At 50.2% G+C, this 15378-nt stretch overlaps 1 protein-coding gene across 1 annotated transcript in view; it reads left to right on the forward strand.

The window, feature by feature from the left end:
* LOC105013895 (zinc finger protein 609) overlaps positions 1-15378 on the forward strand; it is a 91376-nt gene that overhangs the window by 71350 nt on the left and 4648 nt on the right. Inside the window, exons 4-8 of the mRNA XM_010875749.4 lie at positions 10200-10287; positions 11686-14062; positions 14241-14604; positions 14711-15067; positions 15164-15242. Coding sequence (XP_010874051.4) covers positions 10200-10287; positions 11686-14062; positions 14241-14604; positions 14711-15067; positions 15164-15237 — 3260 coding nt within the window. The 3' untranslated portion in view covers positions 15238-15242. The remainder of the gene's footprint in view (positions 1-10199; positions 10288-11685; positions 14063-14240; positions 14605-14710; positions 15068-15163; positions 15243-15378) is intronic.

Below are 15378 nucleotides of genomic sequence, written 5' to 3' on the forward strand. Positions count from 1 at the left end.
TGTCACAAAGCTGGAATCATTTCAAATTGGTTTCTTGAACATGACAATGAGTTCACTGTACTGAAATGGCCCCCACAGTCACCAGATCTCAACCCAATAGAGCATCTTTGGGATGTGGTGGAACGGGAGCTTCGTGCCATGGATGTGCATCCCACAAATCTCCGTCAACTGCAAGATGCTATCCTATCAATATGGGCCAACATTTCTAAAGAATGCTTTCAGCACCTTGTTGAATCAAAGCCACGTAGAATTTAGGCAGTTCTAAAGGCGAAAGGGGGTCAAACACAGTATTAGTATGGTGTTCCTAATAATCCTTTAGGTGAGTGTTCTTTTTATTCCATCTGGATTCTGTGATTTTGTCGGTGCAGATTTTCCAGGGCCAATCCCTAATCTTCAGTGTGGTGTGTGTGTGTGTGTGTGTACATTTGCTGGGTAGACATACACGCTACCACACTGTACTACTTGGAGCAGCCGACTACACAGTCTCCTGCCTCATCAACATTCTCGGTGCAGAGCAGCTCCAGCCTTTCAAGCGCCCCCACCGCCCCGTCTCGCTTCTCACTCCAGCTGTGGGCGCTGTGATTCAGCCGAGTCCCTGTGGCAGCTCCCGTCTCTGGGAGAGCACACAGCCAGCCGCCCTATGACTCCCAGCGAAGGAAGAGAGAGCGACTGCAGGGTCAGGGAGGTTGGCAGGCGGGTGGGGGCGGGGGGCGGGGGCCCTGGACAAGGCTACGTCTGTTGGTGACATGACGGTGGCTGTCAGCCAGTCAGCCAGCCCCGGCCTGTGTGTGCTCTTTAGTTCTCTGTGTCCCTCGGCGAGAGACCCCTCCCTCCATCACCACCACCCTCCCCCCCCCCCCCCCCACCCACCCACCCATACACACACACACACTCGTTTTCTCTTTCCTCGCTTTGCTCTCTCAAGCTGCTATTTGGCTGGATGAGGTAGTGGTTAGGGTTGATAGACCACAGTGTTTTCATGTGATTCTCCTCTGCTGGGCTCCGGCAGGAGGAAGGAGGAGGTGGGGGGCGGGGGGTAGTGAGTGGTTTCAGAGGGAGGATGGGGAGTTGAGGTCCTCTGTTCTGCAGGTGGAGATGGTCGTTACGTTGCCTGCTGCTGGTGAAAACATTAGGGTTGCCAGAGTGCATGTCCCTCGCTTTGAAGCCAGTGTTTTCTCTCCCTGTCGACTGGCCAGATCGACGTCTCAGTGACACTATGTGGGTGGAAAGTGGAACAAACATGTCTACAGAAACATCACTTTGTTTAAAGAAATAAATAAAGCACTTTAAAAAGCCTCCCTGTAGCTTGTAAACATTTCAGCAGTTATTTGTGTTCAGAACATTGTGTATACCTTTTTGTCAGGTAGGACATTAAGGACAGGGCCTTTTATAATAGCAGGATGTTAAGTGTTTTGTATCCTTTCAAGAACCCATTGGCTAGGTTTTAATTGGAGCAACCCCGTAACTCCAATTTCCTTTCTAGGGCCCCTTATTAGCAAGTGTTCCTCTTTCCTCTCCTGGGAGAGACTTATAAACGGACAAGCTAACAAATGGAAACCAAATGAGTAAACCTAGCCATCAGCCAGATGAACAGAATTACCCCCACACAGACCCCCAGAGCCAGTTTGAGAATACCCTGATTAGCCATGATGTTAGGCAGTTCTGCCTCCTGCATGGCAACTCTCGCCACGGACTGTTCAGGCATGCGGCGTGGAGTATATGGAGCTCGTTTAGAATGCAGCCCGACAGCTGCATTTTCACCTCTGCCTTCTGCCCTTGTGGGAGTCAATGAACAACAGACTCCAGTTAAATGTCTGCACTTCGCCAGAATCAAAGAATCCCGTGGAGGCGAATGGCAGGCAAGGTGAAGAAAAGTCTGCGCTGAATTCGCTTTCTGCCCAGGATACCATGTAAAGACTCCACATTTAATGATTTATCCTGAGGAATTTGCAAGCGAAGGGAACAATCTTTAGTCGATTGACTTCCCTACAAAATTACCTATGAAGAAGTTGTGCGTGCGTGAGTGTGTGTGTGAATGAATGAGCTTTTCATAGTGCTCTGTGTAGAGGGGCTAGGCACGGCCGTCACCCTCTCTGACACAATAAACCCCGACCACGAACGAAACCGAGAGGGGGAGAAATGAAGAGAGACTCTTTCATGGAGGTCTTTGGAGTCAGACAGCTCGCGGTGGGTGAAATGAAGACCAGGGGGAGGAGCGTGATTGGTGTTTCAGGGCTGAGCTCTAACATGAATCCCTCGGCACGGGTATGGTGGCAGGCCAGTGTCTCAGCTGCGGCACAGCGGGCCACCCCTCCCTGGCCTCGCATCCCGCTGATGGCTGTGTCAGCCCTGAAAATCCTCAGAAAGTTTATTGCTCTTGAAGCACGGCCCAGAGAGCCTTTCTCTCCGAGGGCCAGGGAACACGGCAGATTCCTAGCCAGCGCCGCAGCCCACGCCAAGACAGTATCACCCCGGTCAACCTCTCCCTCTTTCTGTCTGCACACAGCAGGCTATTCCCCTTGTGGTCCCATGTGCACTTTAATGCCTTGTTAGATAAATAATACAGGCAGCTTGTGAAGAATGTTTTCTCGTGGATTATTTATATACAATGTGTGTTACGTTATTGGAGGATTCAGGCTGTTAGATTATAGCTGCCGTAGTCAAAGTTATTTGGCGTCTGACCAGAAAAAACATTGGTCACTACAAAACGGATATCACTGTGTAAACATTTGGAGAATTCTTTTAAGCTGTACCGCCTTTTATTTTCTGGGCCTCTGTCATTGTTGGAAGGAGGCATTTGGTAAGAACGGAGCACTTGGTTCTGTGGCTCGCTGCTGGCCGTGCTCCATGGCTCTTTTTGAACACCGCCACCTGTCAAAAAGGCTTCATTGAAATGTTTTTACAAAGGAACGGCGCCTTGCTCTCTGTGAGCCTGCTCAGTGCTTTGCCTTGAAGTACCAGCGTGAACAGTGGCCCAGAGCTGTCTGTACAGGCCGAGGAGCAAAAAAAAAATCAAACACGTAAGATCTCTTGTATTAACAGTGGAGGACATGTGGGGAAGAAAGGCAAAATGAAATGCCTGTTGAATTGAGCCGTCCCTCCCTCCTGTCACCTCCCTCCTTCCTCACTGGTTTTCCCTCATATCGATGGGCTTTGTCCAACAGTTGAAGTGGCCAATTTCCCCAGCGCTGCTTATAGCTCACCGCACCAGACAAATTTGGAATTGAAATTCCTTGCTCGCCAGAAGCAGATCCGTTCTTTCTGGCTGTCAACTGCATTCTTCAATACACTCCAATAGTGTTGAGATGTGGGGCCCATAGGTTCAACTGCCCTTGACAGCTGTGGTCTTAACGAGACACCATGTTAGACGCCGCAACTGCCCTTTAAATGTTGTCTCCTAGGCAAACAGACCTTTTTCAAATACATTTTGCATAAATAGATTTCATGTGTCATCACAGACTACATTTGAACACTAGCAGTTTACCACAATATGAAGTGTGGTTTTTGTTCAGAACCCATTCCGCAAATACTTTTTAAAGTTATGAATTCAGCTTCATCGATTCTGGTGCACGTTTGTACAGTGTAAGCTAAGATCCAACAGGAGGTCACGTTCAGAAGGACTAAGTTACATTTTTAACACTGACCATGTCTAAGGCACACATTTATCTCCATGCCCCAAGGCATTAAGGGGGACATTGCCCTTTATTTAGGTGCCAATGTTAAACAGGTGTCCCGACTCCATAAATATACAGTTAAAATGCATTTACTAAAATGTATTTAATCAGTTTTAAGATGCGCCGGATAAGCTTGTCCTCTGCGTTATTGTAAATGTAAAAGGAATTACCTTATTTTGGACAAAAAACTAATCATTTTAATCTGGGAATGTCCACACAAACTAGCCAGGGCAGTGATAAGTCAGTCAGAATGTTGCTATTAGCCTAGCGGCCGGTATATTGCTAGGATTAGTTGCAGAACTAGTAAGGGGCAAAATCTGGCCACCTGTCCTCGAGCAAGATATGTTAGCCCTAATTGCCCCATGTGGCTGCCCAATGCCCTCTCCACTGGAAGGGTTGGGGTAAATGAGTAGGGTCAAGGGTTATATTTTGTATGGACCTTGTGTGCTGTCAAAAGTAATGTTCTTTCTGTAATCAAATGATCTGTTTTTGTAAACACTGTTAAATGCAAAATGGCAGTGGCTTATTTGCGTATAGGCCCGGGCTGGAGTTGGAGCCTGGACAAGACTAACACCTTTTCATTGTTTCTATTTACTGCACAGGCTTATTTGTCTAACGTGGGTCAAATTTTTCACTCTCTTCTCCTATACTCTCACAAACACTCTGTGCCTTGTCAAGAAAATATTATTCCTGGGGGTGTATGTTAACATTTTCTTTATAAGACTTCATGTTGCTAAGATGCTGTCCGTTCCACTTCAAGTTACAGTACATCTACTTTGCCAATATCAACAAATTGACCAGCCAATACCGCACTCAAACTGTAGCCGAGTAGCCTAAACCAATAGCTAAACCCCCAGTGTAGCTTGTTATTTGGGCTATCCCCATGGATAGAACTCCAGAAATCAACTGCTTGTACCCGTGTTTTTTACTTGCAAGGCAATCTTGTCAATGGCTAATATCAAGTTGGGATATTAAGTCCAACGCGAGTGCAATCATATAGCCTTTGTTTTATGTGAATAATATGAATGTAGGCTGTTATGAATGTAAGAATGTTAAGAAAAAAAAAGAAATTTCCTGTTAATGTTTCATTCAAACACTTCAAAGTTGTATTCTGACACTTAAAGAGAGGAACCATGCTAAGGACTTTGGGTCAGGCTCTGTTTTCAGCCGTGTTTCCGTGGGTCAAATGGATGGAAATCTAGTGGCTGTATGACATCAGCAGGAGCTGGGCCTCCACTCGGTCAGATGGTATAATGACTGGCACAACCGTCCTACTTATGGAGGTGCGGTGTTCATTTTCAGATGGAACTGTGAACAGGCTTAAGTGACTGTGACCGCTAGTACAAAACGGCTCAGAACGCTGCTTAGCCTACAGGAGAACAAAAACGATTTTATAACTGTTAATGTAGGCTTGTTGTGCATTGCGTGTTATTGTTGCCTAATCTCCGTCATAAAATGCATTCGGGCTTTGACCTACATTGTAATTTGGCAGAGATAAGAACTGTCCATTGATCAGTACCACAATGAATAAAACAAGACCAGAGATGTCGTTCTTGGTTTATGTCAATATTACACAGCTAAGCTAATAACAGAAATCAGTAATGCAGACAGGTTCTCCAGACCTTTATCTGTGTGAGTGAATTAGTTAAACAAACAACACCCTCTTGTTAGTTTGGTTGCCTAGTTACAAAACATATATTATATGAAGTACTTGTATTTGTATTCTAAAATAAATGTTGTAGGCTATTCTGGCAGACAGGATACCATATAATTACAACACAAAAGTGTTTACTCTGAAAAACCTTTTTTTGTGGGCGTCCCTCAGCTAAGACTGAGGGCTTGTTTACATTACACTGCAGTACAGGAACTACTGTAGAAGAGTTGAGACGCTGCATTATTTTGTGTGGACTTGCCTATATTGATAGCTAGAGAAGCCCCCTTTCGAGATGGCATGCACCAGTTTTTTTTACGAACGAGCCCATAGATTGTAAATGTGCCCTTAGAATGCCTGTATATTCTTAGATAGTAAAACAGCATAGCTATAATTCTAGGTCAAAGGTGTATGCTGGAAAACACTGGTCTGGTCTTTCTGGTTTCTGGTTCACGTGGACTTTTTCGTCCTGGACACCATTTTTCACACCGTTTTCACTTCCCTGTCGTCATGGCCCGTTGATGAGTGGAGACTTCCAGAGGACATGGCCATGAAAACCAGGTGGTTCATTAAAATGTTCAAAACATTCAGATGATCAGCGGGTCAGAAATACTGGGGCCTAGGGCTTTCTAATGCGGCGATGAAGACCGTTAAGTCACTGCCTCCCACTACTGCCTCTGTATCATTGTGGAACGCTTACACTTAGGGGCACACCGACAATGGGGTCGTGCAAAGTGCCTCAGCTACATCCAATTGTCTCTGGGGGATTGGTGTCGGACAGGCTTGCTTTGCGAGTGCCTATGTGCTCCGTCGTGGTGGCGTATGTCTGGTGAATGCGTTCTCCCAGGAACATAGGGGCTACTGAGGACTACCGTTAGATGCCGAGCAGCGTGTTGAAATGGGCTTCAGGGGCCACGTCTTGGAAGTTGCTGCGACGTGGCAAGTCTTCATGAACAAAGTCTGTAGGGGAGACAAAATTGGGAAAATATGGAAAATACTGCTCTGCCAACTGAGCTACATAGGGCTATAATAATAGCAAACGGAATATTTATAACATTTCAGGAATATATGTGAGAGAATAACCCCAGATTCATTCACAAATAACCCTGGATAAGTCGAATCAGGTGTAGCCCCAGACCAAAAAAGGGACATCAATTCACAACTAAATGACCACTGTGATACAAAGTGGAAGCACCAAACCAGACAGTACAATTGTGTTAGTGACTCAACCTGCTCAATGATGGCAACAACAAAAAAAGGGATAAGTAGGAGCACATTTGTGGAAAAACCTTGGAATCACCCATAGCTTCAACAGGCAGCCAGTGTAGAGAGGGCAGAACTGAGTAAAATAATAAAAATGTTAGTTCTATTAAAGACTCTGAAATCAAGGTCTTTTTTTTTTTGTGGTAATGTTTGTTTGTTTATATTTTATTTATTTTTTTACAGATAGATTTTCAGGCATTTAGGTTTTGTTGGGCAGGAAGTCCCGTGCTTCAGCAGTACATGTACCAGGGGCTGTAGCTTAGACTACCCTAAGACGTGAAATACAGGTTTTCAAAAGGAAATGGTCGGATAGAAAAGATTGAGCTAAGGTTTCTAAATGGCGTGTATTCGCTTTTACAAACCTCCATAATCCCTGTCGGGAAAAGAATGCTAAGAAGCTGTTGGAGGCATGTTGAGTAACAGGGGTCAAGGGTGGGCTGTGGCCTTTTGGCCTACAGGCTTGACCAGCAGCCGGGAAGCTGATTATGGAGCTTCTGGCAACCTAATGAAATACGTCAGCCACTGACCCATGCGGTCGTCCTCAACCCCTGGCTGATTTTCTCTGCCATTAGGATCTTATTAAGTGATAGTGCCCGTGATCCCAGGAGTCAGGTGGTGGACAGTTTCGGAAAACTGGGGGCTCGGCGTTGTCGCTCACTGGCGCCGGGAGGAAATGAGAGGTGAAATTACGGGCCAATCTCCCTCATTAATGTTGGTTTCAATCACTTGGCCCTGGCAACCATAATGAGGTTGATGGAAAAGGGGGTGTGTGAGAAAGATGGATGTAGGGAAGTGGAAAACAATGAAAGAAAGTTAAGGCGTGGGGGTGGGGGTGGGCGGGTGTCACTGTCTTTCTCCACCACTGAACTGCCCATTCAGAGGGTTGACCTTGTTTAGTTTTCTTCCCTGGCCCTGTCTGGTCTCCTTACAGCAAACAAGTCCAGAGGCTGCACAAAGAGACACAAACGTACACCCTCCCCTCTGAATAAACAGATAATCGCATCACAAGCACATCGTGGGCTTCAGCCGTTGGCGGTTTTCACTTAGCTGTTGAAGTCAGTTTTATTGCTTATGTCATTGAATGTCTTGGTTTGCTGATACTGGCACTGGGGGTTTGGCTCTCGTGCACTGCCGATTTTTATTAAGTTTACCACAATTTGAGGGGGGAGAATCTCCACAGGCGGATTAGGCCTTCTATAACGTGATGCAGGGCCCGAACTCAAGGACCTGGCCGGCCTGTCACGCCGCCTTCCAGTTTGTGTTGGTCGGAAGGCAGAGGGCCAGAGGTGAGCACAGGGTGTGACCGTCTGGAATGGACTCAGAAGGGGCCTGTTGCCAAGTGTCACCAGGTTCCTGTAAATGTATATAAAAATGCCTTATGCGCTCACTAACCGGCAATCACTTTCAGTGCCCAAGGCCATCCTGCGACAGAAATCCAAATGAGACCTGAGCTGTTTGGAAGGGAAGATGGAGTGGGAGGGGGGGGGGGGGGGGCAGGGGGGTTGGTCGGGGATATGGGGTGGGAGGGAGGGAGGGAGGGAGGAAGAAGTTTCCTGAGCTAATAAAATCTGGGCTGGATTGGAAGCTGCCAGCCAGCATTCCTTTGCCATTAGACGAGTTACTTCACTGCAGACTCGAGTTTCTGCTGCAGTGCTGAGGTGGCATGCTGAGGTCACTGTTTGGAGGGTGGGGGTGATTGAGGTGGCATGCTGAGGTCACTGTTTGGAGGGTGGGGGTGATTGAGGTGGCATGCTGAGGTCACTGTTTGGAGGGTGGGGGTGATTGAGGTGGCATGCCGAGGTCACTGTTTGGAGGGTGGGGGTGATTGAGGTGGCATGCCGAGGTCACTGTTTAGAGGGTGGGGGTGATTGAGGTGGCATGCCGAGGTCACTGTTTAGAGGGTGGGGGTGATTGAGGTGGCATGCCGAGGTCACTGTTTGGAGGGTGGGGGTGATTGAGGTGGCATGCCGAGGTCACTGTTTGGAGGGTGGGGGTGATTGAGGTGGCATGCCGAGGTCACTGTTTGGAGGGTGGGGGTGATTGAGGTGGCATGCCGAGGTCACTGTTTGGAGGGTGGGGGTGATTGAGGTGGCATGCCGAGGTCACTGTTTGGAGGGTGGGGGTGATTGAGGTGGCATGCCGAGGTCACTGTTTGGAGGGTGGGGGTGATTGAGGTGGCATGCCGAGGTCACTGTTTGGAGGGTGGGGGTGATTGAGGTGGCATGCCGAGGTCACTGTTTGGAGGGTGGGGGTGATTGAGGTGGCATGCCGAGGTCACTGTTTGGAGGGTGGGGGTGATTGAGGTGGCATGCCGAGGTCACTGTTTGGAGGGTGGGGGTGATTGAGGTGGCATGCCGAGGTCACTGTTTGGAGGGTGGGGGTGATTGAGGTGGCATGCCGAGGTCACTGTTTGGAGGGTGGGGGTGATTGAGGTGGCATGCCGAGGTCACTGTTTGGAGGGTGGGGGTGATTGAGGTGGCATGCCGAGGTCACTGTTTGGAGGGTGGGGGTGATTGAGGTGGCATGCCGAGGTCACTGTTTGGAGGGTGGGGGTGATAACTCCAGACCGTTTTTAGACCTTAAGACTGTTTTCTCACGTCTGCACCCATATGCTTTTTCAGAGGTGCTGTTTGTGTTGTTTGTCAGTCACCTTTAAAAATGGCTGCCTGTTTTCCTAAGTGTCCTACAGTTTGTATCAGGCTATACATCGCAAAATAATTGTGTATTAAACATCCGCACGTTTATTTTTTACGGCTTTGTCATTTATGGGAAGAGTGAACATTGGGGGAGTACTGTCTGCTTAATGATGGCTTCCAAACTTGTCCGTTTTTGCGTATTATTTCAGGATCTTGTCAACTGTGAGGATATTTGATTTCCCCCACTGCTGTGTATATCATCACACGGGATGATCTCACATCAAGCTAAACTTGGATTTAACATTTCAGGTCCTGTGTCTCATAGCCTGGTCATGCATGCCTGCAGAGGCTAGTGGTGTTTTGAGCTGCCTTAACGCCATAGGCAGCCACATACCAGCAGAGTCAAGGATTTTCCTGTATCTGATTTTTTTTTTCCTCTCCTTTGGCACTGCCTGCTGACCTCCAGAACAACAGAGATTCATTTAATAATCTCTTTACTCTGGCACTCTACTAAGGGCCGCTAGCAGAATCATTAAGCTCGGCTGGATCGTTGAACTCCCGAGGCTAAATACAAACTATAGCACATCTTTTTCATACCTCTCGCATTTTCCCAGTAATGAATAATACAGCCTTGTTCTCGCGGGGAAGTGTCTTCCTTGGTAAAATGACGGCAAATCATTATTCATACAAATATAAAAATAACCCTCATTGCTACTAACGCTGTGAAAGAGAATTGGCTCATTATAACGGGCCGGCTGTTCCGTGAATTAGCCTGGGTATATTCACACTCTGTTGCTGTGGCACCGGCTAGCTGCAAGATAAGATGTAAGGTCATTCTTAATGATGGAGGTACTTCCAGGTGGATTCTGCCTCGGCACATTGGCGTAAATACTAGAACCATACCCTGTCCGATACAAAGTTGTCTGGTGCCTCTCATGAATGAAAAGTGTTTTGTTTTCCGTTCTTGTCCCACAGGAATGCTGGTGGTTAATGTGACCTGGAGAAACAAAACCTATGTCGGCACCCTGTTGGACTGTACCCGCCATGACTGGGCGCCTCCCAGGTATGAACACCTCTCAACTCATCTTTCAGTCTGGATCATTCATGTTTTAGTGCTGTTTGAAAGTCAATGGCATTTGTTGCAACTGAACATTTTGGTGTCAGGTGTCAAGGGTTTTAGACATGTGGCCTGTTGGTGTTAATTAAAAAAATGGTGGCTGGATATTGTTTGGGTTAAGAATGCTTAGTCACCAGTTGTTTTGTAAATATTTACCTTTTCTAGCACTTAATTTCTTGCCTTTACCTGCATGGAAAGGGCACACCGATATGAATCTACCATCTATATCAACCTAGCTCTGGGATGTTAGCCCTCACCTCCTATCTCTAGAGCTCCAGCTTGCCTATCCACACTAGTTTTTATCTCCGGCTCGGGGAGATATGGCTCCCTCCTAGACACACACTGCAAACTGCCCATGTCCCGAGAGGAAGTGATAGAAATAGAATCCTTGAACATGCCAGATTTCCGAATCCAAATATTGTGCTAATAGCTCTTCACAACACTGTATCACATACTCCACTGCCGTGTTGGGACAAGACTGCCTAACAGCAATAATGTCTCCGTGGCGTCTCATTTTCTTGTCCTCTTTTTTTTTTTCTTCCCTACATAAGATATCTTAATTCCAAGAGTCCCCCATCTCATTTAACAACTGCACAGCATTTGGCTAAAACAGTGATAGACTATTGAAGCACCGCGTAACACTCAGGCACTGCACGCCACTCAAGCGCTTCACATCTACGTCCAATGTCGCTATGTATGATGGGAATTGGCAGGGCTACATTGTGTGTTCAAAAAGTCTATTACTCTTATCCTGCAGAAGACTGACATTCATAATGACATTGTGGCCCACGCTGACTATAACACATTTTGACTGAAAGCTTGGAAATCCAAATATGCAGACTCTCTAGAGATACGGCATGATGAGTAATGAGTCTGAATTCCTCCACCTCCGTGCGCCCTCACATGAACTCACATCCCCTGCTGCTGTGGTAATCGTTTGTAGAGATTGGAGGTGGAAGTTATGAGTCACCCGCAGCCCTGGTGCCTTTTACTAACAGACTGGTAACATTCACTGCTGCGGCGCAGAAATAATGACATTCTAATCATAGGACATGCCCTGTGGGTCCCAAGTGAATTTTAGGGAAGTGAATTATGATTGTTTGGTCTGGAACACGTTCACACTTCTGAAGTGAATGTTCACTCTTAATGTTTAGTCAAATAAAAGATGCAAGATGGAATATAGATTCAGGCTTCTGCTGATTGAGGAGACGCACCGATGTCTCAAGATTGTCTTGTTTTGAATTTCAGCATATCATTAGGGGCCATTTTAATCACAGTCAGCCTTTCTGGATTAGATTCTTGTTAATGTAATTTGTTAACGCCTACATCCTCTTGTCCCCTCAGGTTCTGTGAATCCCCCACCAGCGACTTGGAGATGAGAAACGGAAGAGGCCGGGGCAAGCGGATGAGGCCCAACAGCAACACACCGGTCAACGAGAACAGCAACTCTTCCGACAACAAGGGCAGTGGCACCAGCAAGACACGTGCCGCCAACAACAACAGCAAGGGCCGCCGGGGCAGCCAGACGTCGTCGGAACGCCGCACGCCGCCCAACAGCAACACGGAGGACGTCAAGGCCAGTCCCTCGTCAAGCAGCAAGCGCAAGACCAAACCCACCTCGGACATGGAGCCCAACTCCAGCTCTGAGGACACCAGAGGCAACAAGCGCATGCGCACAAACTCCAACAGCGGCGGGGCGCTTCCTCCCGTCCTCCCCCCTGTCCCATCTGTGAAGACCGAACCCCAGCCCCCCGTGCTTGACCGCAACTGCCCCTCGCCCGTCTTCATTGACTGCCCGCACCCCGGGTGCAACAAGAAGTACAAGCACGTCAACGGCCTCAAGTATCACCAGGCGCGCGCCCACAACGATAGCGACATCAAGCTGGACCCGGACGGGGATAGTGAGTACGGGGAGGACCCCGCGCCTCACCCCGACCCAGGGTGCAACGGGGCCTCCGGCTCTCAGAAAGGCTGTCCGTCTCCGGCGCGGTCCGTCACACCCAAAGGCAGGGGCTTCGACCGCCAGAGTCCGTCCCCCTCCCCGGGCAAGTTCAGCGCCAAACAGAGTAAAAAGAGGGGCGGGGACGGCGACCCTGAGGCGAGTGGCGCGCCGATGGAAGGCTGCGACGATGGGCATGTGAGTGACTGCAGTAATGACGGCATGGAAAAGACCAAGTACGACAGAAAGTCCAAGTCAGAAAAACTTGCTCAGAAGAAGGGGTCGTCCCGGCCGGCACCCGCAGGGGGCGCACCCCCCCAGCAGCTCTACTCGCTGCAGGCCGCCTCGTTCCCTGCAGGGGGGAACCCCAATGTCTCCCCCGGAATGCCCCCAATGATGCAGGGTGTTCCCAAAAGCCCCCAGGTGAAGAGCGTCCAGCCCCCTAAACCACCCCCCCCTATGGGAGACCCCGTCGTTCTGAACCCTGCCGCCGGTGCCTCAAAAGAGAAGAAGAAGAAAGAGAAGAAGAAGAAGGACTGCGGTAAGGAGGCAGACAGCCCAAAGCCTCCGGGGAAGGGGGGGAAACCAGAGGAGGGGAAGAGCCCCTACTCTGAGTCCTCTGACCCGGGGAAAGGCGACGGGCTCCTGAATGGCTCCTCTGACCCCCACCAGAGCCGGCTTGCCAGCATCAAAGCTGAGGCAGACAAGATCTACAGCTTCACAGACAATGCCCCCAGCCCGTCCATAGGGGTGGCCAGTCGGATTGATGGCACAGGGATGCCTCAGCCTCTCGCGGCCCTCCACGTGGTCACCCAGAATGGCGCAGCCGCGGCTGACGGCTCCTCGGTCAAGACCAACAGCCCGGCGTACTCGGACATCTCTGACGCGGGTGAGGACGCCGAGGGCAAACTAGCGGAAGGTGTGAAGGTCAAGGTGGAGGAGCAAGTCATCAGGGAAGGAACCAAGAAAGCCCTGTTCCCCAACCATACGCCGAACAAGGAGCCTCCGTACTATGCCGGCTACGAGGCCTACTACTCTCCCAACTACGCCAACCCCAGCCCCAGTGGTGCCAACCCGGGCATGGCCCACCCCGAGGGCCCGGCGGTGAAAGTGAAGCGGGAGGATGAACCGGAGCGCGTTGAAGACAAGATCAAAGTGGAACCTCACGAAGAGCGCAAACCGGAGATAAATGCCTCCAGTCAACAACAACAGCATCAACAACATCATCATCAACAGCAGCAGCAACAACAACAGCAACAACAACAGCAGCAACAACAACAGCAGCAGCAGCAGCAGTCAGTCATCCAGCAGCGCTCCAACATGTACATGCAGCCGCTCTACTACAACCAGTACGCCTACGTCCCCCCATATGCCTACCACCCCGACCAGGCCTACCACAACCACCTGCTCAACACCAACCCGGCCTATCGGCAGCAGTACGAGGAGCGCCAGCGCCAGGTGATCTCTGAGCAGCACAGGGCCGCAGTGGCGGAAAAGAAGAGCTCAGATGCGGCAGCCACGAAGGAGGAGTGGAAGCAGAAGGCCCCGGGGCTGCCCCCTGTCTCCAAAGGCCCCGGCCAGACGGACAGCCTGGGGCACAAGAGCCAGCAGAACCAGGGCAAGTCCAGAGACTCTCCCCTGGAACCCTCCAAGACCTCCGCCATAGGCCTGAAAGGAGAGGATTCAAAGTCGCAGCAGGCAGAGGGGCTGAAGATGAAGCTGAGTGAAGCCGGCCACCATGTGAAGGAGGACTCTAAACCGGGCCTGGATTGGTACCGACAGGTAAAAGGACCCGTTCTGGGTTTTGGCTTGACTCGGTTCGGTACCTATGGTCCCCTCGTCCTCGTGTTTAGCTCAGTTGTTGTAGCCCATCATGGTAAAGCTGTGGTTGTTTTGTGTAGGTTGCTAGGTCGTGTTAATCCTCCCTGTTCTGACTCAGCCTTTCGTCTTCCCCTGGCAGACCCCGCAGGAGGAGGAGCTGCCGCAACAACCGCCGCCACGCTGGAAAGAAGAGCGAGACCGAGAGCGAGAGAGGGAACGCAAAGGGAAGGACGACAGGCCTGGCCGGCCCAAGGAAGGCGGTGGCCCCAAAGAGGACGGCCCTGGTCCCAAAGAGGGTGGGGACGCCCGGACGTCTTCCGCCGAGGAGCACCGGGCCACTGGCAAAGACCCTCGCGCCGGCGCCCACATGCAGTTCTCCTCGCCCCTGGTACAACACCAAGGTTACCTGCCATACATGCATGGTTATCCATATGGGCAGGGCTACGACCCCAGCCATCCCGGGTACAGAGGCATGCCCACGGTTATGATGCAGAACTACCAAGGTAACTGGACGGGAAGGATCCGCTTGGGGGGGGGCATTGACAAAAATAGATTTAAAAATATTAAGCGGGGAAAGGAATTAACATGACAACCTGTTCCCTCTGTTAGGTTCCCCGTACCTGCCCGCAGGGTACCCCTTCTCCCCTTACGGAAGCAAGATGGCCGGAGGCGAGGAGGAGGCGAGGGGAGGTGACAAATCTCGCGCCAGCCCCACGGTGAGCGGCAAGGCCGCGTCGGCAGACTCCAAAGCCCTGGACATCCTTCAGCAGCATGCCAGCCAGTACAAGAGCAAGTCCCCCACGGTGGGAGACAAGCCGCCCCACGAGAGGGAGAGGGGCGGGGAGAGGGAACGAGACAGGGATGTGGACCGGCCGCGCTCCTCCCCCTCCCAGCGCATCATGCCCTCCCATCACCACCTGGGCTACCCGCTGCTCTCGGGCCAGTACGACCTGTCCTACGCCACAGGTCAGTTCCAGCCGAGACGCGCGCTCCGCCCTAATGACGTAGTTCACGGTTCTCAGAAACCCAGACTGATATGCATACATTCTCCACCTCATGCAGGTCTCTCGTCATCAGCTATCGTTGCCAGTCAGCAAGCCACAGCCCCTTCCCTCTACCCTCCGGCACGGAGGTGAGAACGGTAAGATCCCTAGCCAGAAAGACAGACCCGGTGAGACGGAATTTACCGGCAAACATACATTAGTATACATTGGCCGCGGTTATTTGGACAAATGGACAGTGTCAATAGTACTGCGTGCACACTAAACGCTACATCA

Source organism: Esox lucius, chromosome 2 (assembly GCF_011004845.1).
Source record: "Esox lucius isolate fEsoLuc1 chromosome 2, fEsoLuc1.pri, whole genome shotgun sequence".
In the NCBI taxonomy this organism is placed as follows: Eukaryota; Metazoa; Chordata; class Actinopteri; order Esociformes; family Esocidae; genus Esox; species Esox lucius.